At 46.8% G+C, this 6,000-nt stretch overlaps 1 protein-coding gene across 3 annotated transcripts in view; it reads left to right on the top strand.

Moving 5' to 3' along the window:
* Positions 1-1,554: 1,554 nt before the first annotated feature.
* Positions 1,555-6,000, top strand: part of EDNRB (endothelin receptor type B) — a 20,747-nt gene continuing 16,301 nt past the window's right edge. For all 3 annotated transcript variants that reach the window (XR_015801543.1, XM_088159806.1, XM_014870984.2), the window contains exon 1: positions 1,555-2,001. Coding sequence is in view for 2 of the 3 variants with exons in the window: in XM_088159806.1 (XP_088015932.1) it covers positions 1,570-2,001 (432 nt within the window). In the remaining variant the exon portion in view is untranslated. The remainder of the gene's footprint in view (positions 2,002-6,000) is intronic.

Genomic DNA, 6,000 nt, shown 5'->3' with positions numbered 1-6,000 from the left:
CTATGACATAAATGAGGAAGTTGATCAAGAATGATTGAATGGGAAAGGTGTTTAATAGAGAAGTCTTTTAAACAAAGATGAAGATGTGAAAAGGAAGCTAAATGAGGACAAGAAAAGACTGTCTGCTCCAGTGGCACAAGGATGTATTAGCAGGAGATGCTGGAAAGATTAATCAGATCACCAATTTTGGAAAAAAAAGAAGTGTGTGGTTTTCAGCGTTTTCCCATATGGGCATGTCAATAATGTAGGTGGAGCAGGTTGCTTCTCTAACAAAGCATGCATATACTCAAGATTTAGCTTGCAGAATGATTTAGGAAAAAAGAACATCGGGGAGATGTACACAGAGATGCTGAAAAACAGTTTTAAATTCAACTCTCTTTAGTTAGACATGCAATTGTCTCCAACCTGCAGAGGCTGTTCTTAGTCTCCACAAAATCCTGGACAAATGTCTTTCCCGCTTTCCTTACGCTTCACTGAAGGGTGCAAAGACTGGAACGAGTTCACTGAGATCAGACGCCTTGCAAAGGCTGCCCAAAGCGGCAATCAACAAGATAACCGAACTGGACCTTCAGAGCAGTCAAAATACTGTTTGTGATGTAAGAAAGGTTTTGTGAAGCGCTTTAAAACGTGGCACTAAACTCGAAGACGTTGTACAGGCAGCTTCTCCAGCGTGTGCGCCCCTCGGGCTGTGCAAGGGGGTTTCTGCAGCGGGAGAATCCCGTACCCAGCTACTGGGAGTGAGTCTCGGACGGAACAGCAGGGAAGTGCCCTCTGCTTCCCAGCTGTCCTCCAGCAATGCCCATACCCCTTGCAAAAACCCTCCTGAAAAATTCTTTCAAAGCCTGCTTCTTTAGGCTGCCGTGTCAGCCTGGTACAAGACAAGGGGGAGGTCGGAGGGCATTTCGCCTGGCCGGTAGCGAGGTCGGGAGCCCTTCGGCCGGGGGGCACTCCTGACAGCGGTGATGGGAGGCTCCGCGGGGCCGGCGGGCGGGGGGACTGGGCCGGGCTGCGCTGGGGGCGGAGGACGCGGGTGGGGTCTGGCTGTGACTGATGGGCCAGATGCGGTTGAATGTTTTAGAAAAGGGGGGGCCCCGCGCCGCCGACGCGCCTTTGGCCACGGGGTCTGGTGCGCGGCTGACGGACACGGGGCTCTGCCGCAAGCGCCCGTCCCGGCCGCCTTCCCGAGCGGAGCGCGCATCGCCGGCGAGCGGCGGCAGCCGGGCTCGGGCGGGGACACGCAGCCGGGGCGCGGAGCGCGGAGCCAGACAGCGGAGCGCGTTCGGCGGGGAGGATCGGCTCGGCTCCTCTCGCCGAGGTGAGGGGAACACGAGCGGGGCGACGCCGAGCAGGTCCGGCCGGAGGGGCTGCTGGCCGCGGCCGCCGTCGCGCAGGTTTTCACCCCTACGCTGCTCTGCCGCCCGCAGCGCCGGCACCGCCCGGGGACAGGCAGCGCCCCGGCCCCGGGGCAGCGAGCGGCGGGGTGCCGCGTCCGCTGCTGACGCCCTGTCCCCTCTCTCCGCGCAGGTCGGCGCTGACGGCGGCGGGGGCAATCTGCCGTGCGGCACAGCCATGCCCGCCCTCCTCCTCCTGCTGCTGCTCCTCAGCTGCCGCGCCGCCGCCGAGGAGGACGGCTCGCTGCTCCGGCCGGGCCCGGGCAGGCAGAGCGCGGCCGCCGCGCCCCCGACGGCCGCGACCCCCGCGCTGCACAACGCGAGCCGCCCGGCCGCGCTGCCCCAGGGCGCGGGGGCGGCTGGAGGGCGGCCGCGCTCCGCCTCGCCCCCCATGTGCACGGGGCAGACCGAGATCAAGGAGACTTTCAAGTACATCAACACCGTCGTGTCCTGCCTGGTCTTCGTCCTGGGCATCATCGGCAACTCCACGCTGCTGCGGATCATCTACAAGAACAAGTGCATGAGGAATGGACCCAACATTCTCATCGCCAGCTTGGCCTTGGGCGACCTGCTCCACATCATCATCGACATCCCCATCAATGTCTACAAGGTGAGGAGGGGCCGGGGATGGATTCGGGAGCGGGCACGGCAGTGTGGCGGTCAGCCCTCGGTGCTCCTTGTCCGTCCCTGCCGCGGGGAGACGCTCCCCTGCCTGGCTGGGAGACACTCGTGGACTTCACCTCCCGACAAAACCCTGCCGAGGGGGTTATTCTGGTCAGATGTGGTCACAGATGGCACCCTCTCTGTCCCTCAGTCCCATCTTTCTCAGCACTCCAGGCTGGGAATGGGACAGAATGGAGGTGGCCAAGCTCTGCAAATCACCTGGAAACAGGTGCTGTCGCAGGGATAAAAGAAGTAAATGCAATAGATAAATGTTCAGTGGGCTGGTCGAGAAATGGAGGGGAGAAACAGAAAACAACTCTCTCCTGTGGGTACCACTTGGTCCCTTGTGCTTAGCTGCGGCAAGCTTGGTCATGATACTTTACATGGGTTTGTACAGTCCCTTTTGGCACGGGGGCTTTTTTTAGGAGGAACCTTTGCCAATGTTGCAGCATGGCAGCCGAGAGGGGATGAGCCACACCTGCTCCTCTTGCAGCTTCAGTAGTCTGTGTTTTGACTTGATAAGACTTGCCATGGAGGGAGTACAGCCCCTGTCTTCTGTGCCCAGCTTGTGCAATCCATTTGTCCTAAGGAATTAGCTGGGCAGTTGAATCCAGCCTCTAATTGTAATCTAGCACTCTCTGAAGGTATACTGGAAAGAGTATACCTATTCCTTCTGCTTTAAAAGTTTACAGTCTGGATCCCTGAGCACCCATCAGTGACTTCATAAAGTCATATCTATCATCTTCTCTTCACTTTGTATGCATGATTGTAAACTAGGGGGTTTTACTTGTATTTTTAGAAAGCCACGTTGAAGGGACAGATTTAGAATCCATAATAATTGTCCCAGAAGCTACTGACATGAGAGAATTTTCTCTTTTTACCCTTTTAAAATATTTAAGTATTACAAAGTAGGGAATGTCATCATTGTGTTAAACTCATGATTCAATTAGTTCCAATTACATAATAGTTCTCAGATTTGAAGCTTCAGTGGTTTTTATACTGTACACTCTCTTAATTATTGTGATAGAAGTGTGCTCTTTCGAATGAAGGTGGAATTTAGAAAACAAAATAACTGCTTTAAAATGTGTTTTTGTAAAAAGATATATTGAACAAAAAAATTATTTTCATCTGTTCTCAGAAAAATCAAAAAGATTAAATCAGTAACAGCTTCTCAGTATGAGACTTTGCAATGTCAGGGACAATTTCAAAATTAGTGTTGATATGCAGTAATATACATCAGTTCTTATCTTGATTGAATATCATCAAGTGTATCATTATACAAGTGTAGGTTGGAGCAGGAGGAATAAAGGGTCAGACTGATAACCAATAAATATTACACCAGCTGCAAGTCTGCGATTTTTATTGTGCTGCTGATAATGCTAAGAGCTGTGCAGTAGCTCTCAGATGCTAAATCTCCCTCACTGATACTTGTCTTACTGAAAAGCTCGTAATCACTTTATATTATTCCTTATAATAATGAGTGAAATATTTGCTATTTTAAGATAGACTTTTTGAATAAATGCAAGTTAAAAAAAGAAAAAGGGAAAAAACACCTATTACTGTGTTTATTTAACCAAAATTTTGATGGCAGTTTGAGTTGATAACTTTTCATCAGTTCTACATCCCATTTCATTCCAGAGCAACAGGGAGAATATATACAGTAATGCAATGAAAATCTGTCTTTGATCACTCAGCAGTACTAGAAGCAAAGGCTCCCTCAGTAAATCAAGTATACTTAGCAATTGTAACTTGCAGTTTGAAACAATTTAAGACTACATGAAACAGATCCACATCCAGAATTTGCTACCGCATCATCAGTAAGGCAGCTGCATAAAACAGTGTGAGAGAATTTCTCGTGTTAATAAAATGCCAGCAGTTCTTTCCACAACACTTCCCCTAGAAAGTGTGAAAGTGTCTGTGAATGCTTTCCAGACAGACCCATAGGAGACAATTCAAAAGCTGCATTAGAAGAAGCTTTCCACTAGATATTGAAAGGGATAACTGCAAAAGATGTCCCTTGTGACTGTTTAAGTGAACACATAAGCAGCTGAAAAAGTGCACAAATGAAAATTGACATCTCCTAAATCAAGGGTATCTAAAGAAAAGCAGGTGTTACCTGGATAGGGATGCAAATGCAGTCCAGTGCATAAGATGCTAATTAGTCCATTGCACTTCCTAAATTTGAATATCATGCAATATGTTCAGTAGAAAATGGAAAATATCAGAATCTGTCACACAGTCAGGAAACTGGCTATGAAGTAAGGGTTTGAAGGGTGCTCAGTTCCAGCATGTAGAACCTGGCAGACCTTTTGGCCTTCTGGGTCCCGGTAAAAGGTCTGGCTTTGCCTGGATCTCCGAGCTGCAGGAGGGGAAGCAGAGCAGAGTCTGAGACAGGCATTCTGCAGTATGTAATGTTTTGGCAGTGTAGATGCTTCGCAAAATTGCTACTAACTGGATGTGCAGGTGATCTGTGCTGCTCCACTAAACAGACTAAGTAAGCACGTCTTTGTTAATTTGAGGCTGCAAACAGCAATTAAGGAGCAGAAGGATAGAACAGGTGGTTAGTGAGCTTTTAATGCCCTTCTCTGCACTTAAACTTTGGAAGACAAGACAGTGGCAGCTTGTGCACCTGACAATACAGTCTGGACAGTTTATGCTGACTTTCCCAAGTAAATAAAGTTGTAAAGTCCTAGGTCTATGACACCAAAACATCAGGACTGGAAATTCCAAACTTACACTAGCTTTTCCTCTCATAGGCTTAAATAATTATAATCAAATTACACACTAACATGCTTTCTCTTCTGATACACAAACAACATCTCTCTCTCTCTCTCTCTTTTTTTGGTGATATTTATTCCTGTATATTAAATCCAATTTATTGTCATATCCCAGTGGAATTTTAACAGGGAGAGAAATCTAGGCTCTGCACATTATTGTGGAGCGTTCTGAACTCTGGCTACCAAAAAATGTCTGAGGAAGAATATCACCTGGCATTACTGTCATGGGTTCCTTTTTCTCAGAGTGCAATGGAAGAGTAGAGAAAAAAATTTCAAGGGAAGTTAAAAAAATCTGGTCTTTATCCAAGCCAGTAATCAAGGGCCAGAGTCAGCTTTGTAGGCACTGATTTATTTTCATTAACTTAATTTAGGGATTACATAAAAATTATGGTTAACATAATATGGCATTATCAAGCACTGGAAATACAAGAAAGGTCAGATTAGGGATTCTCTATACCATGCAGACACAAATTGACTTCTTTTTTAATCCAGATGTTCTCTGCAAAAGGCTCTGAAAAAGATTTCCATGGAAATTTATTTGTGATGAACTTACTAACTCTTGTAATGCAAGTACCTGTAGGCCATGCATTATGATAAAGCCAACCTTTTTCTAACTTTCTAATCAAGGTTCTTCTCTTTAGATAGGATTCTCAACTATTCCATATTAAAACTCTTGGTTGCTGATTTTTCTGATGTTAAAGATAGTGGCCATATTATTGGAAGAAATACTTTATTTCCTTTCTTTCGAGATCTGAACCACTTACTTGAGGTCTTGCAAAGTTAATCTCAGAATTTCTTGCACAAAGTTTATTGATTTCTGACCATATTAAGCCAGAAGTCTCTTTTGCTTAAGACCCCCTTTATGGTGAGCAAGTGCAGGTTATAGGCACTTCAGAAAGATCTGAGTTGTTCAGTGGGGGAACCTGTGTGGACTCTGCAGGCAGTGGCAGGGAGGGGTAACTTTGGTCTGTATGTAGATGGGAAAAGTCCATTCTGAAGTCAAGAGTATGTAGTAGTGGAAATGTCTGAATGCTGTTAAAAGTACACATATAGTTTTCATGGTGGATGTCCAAACTGAAGGAAGTTGGATGATGCTAGTATAGATTTGTAAATTGAAAGTAGTTTCTTTCATCATGTATACATCGTCTGTGTATACATTCACATGTATA

Source organism: Sturnus vulgaris, chromosome 2, assembly GCF_052056855.1.
Source record: "Sturnus vulgaris isolate bStuVul1 chromosome 2, bStuVul1.hap1, whole genome shotgun sequence".
NCBI classification, from domain to species: Eukaryota; Metazoa; Chordata; class Aves; order Passeriformes; family Sturnidae; genus Sturnus; species Sturnus vulgaris.
Note: the sequence above shows the minus strand (reverse complement) of the source record. Positions and strands in the feature narration are given on the sequence as shown.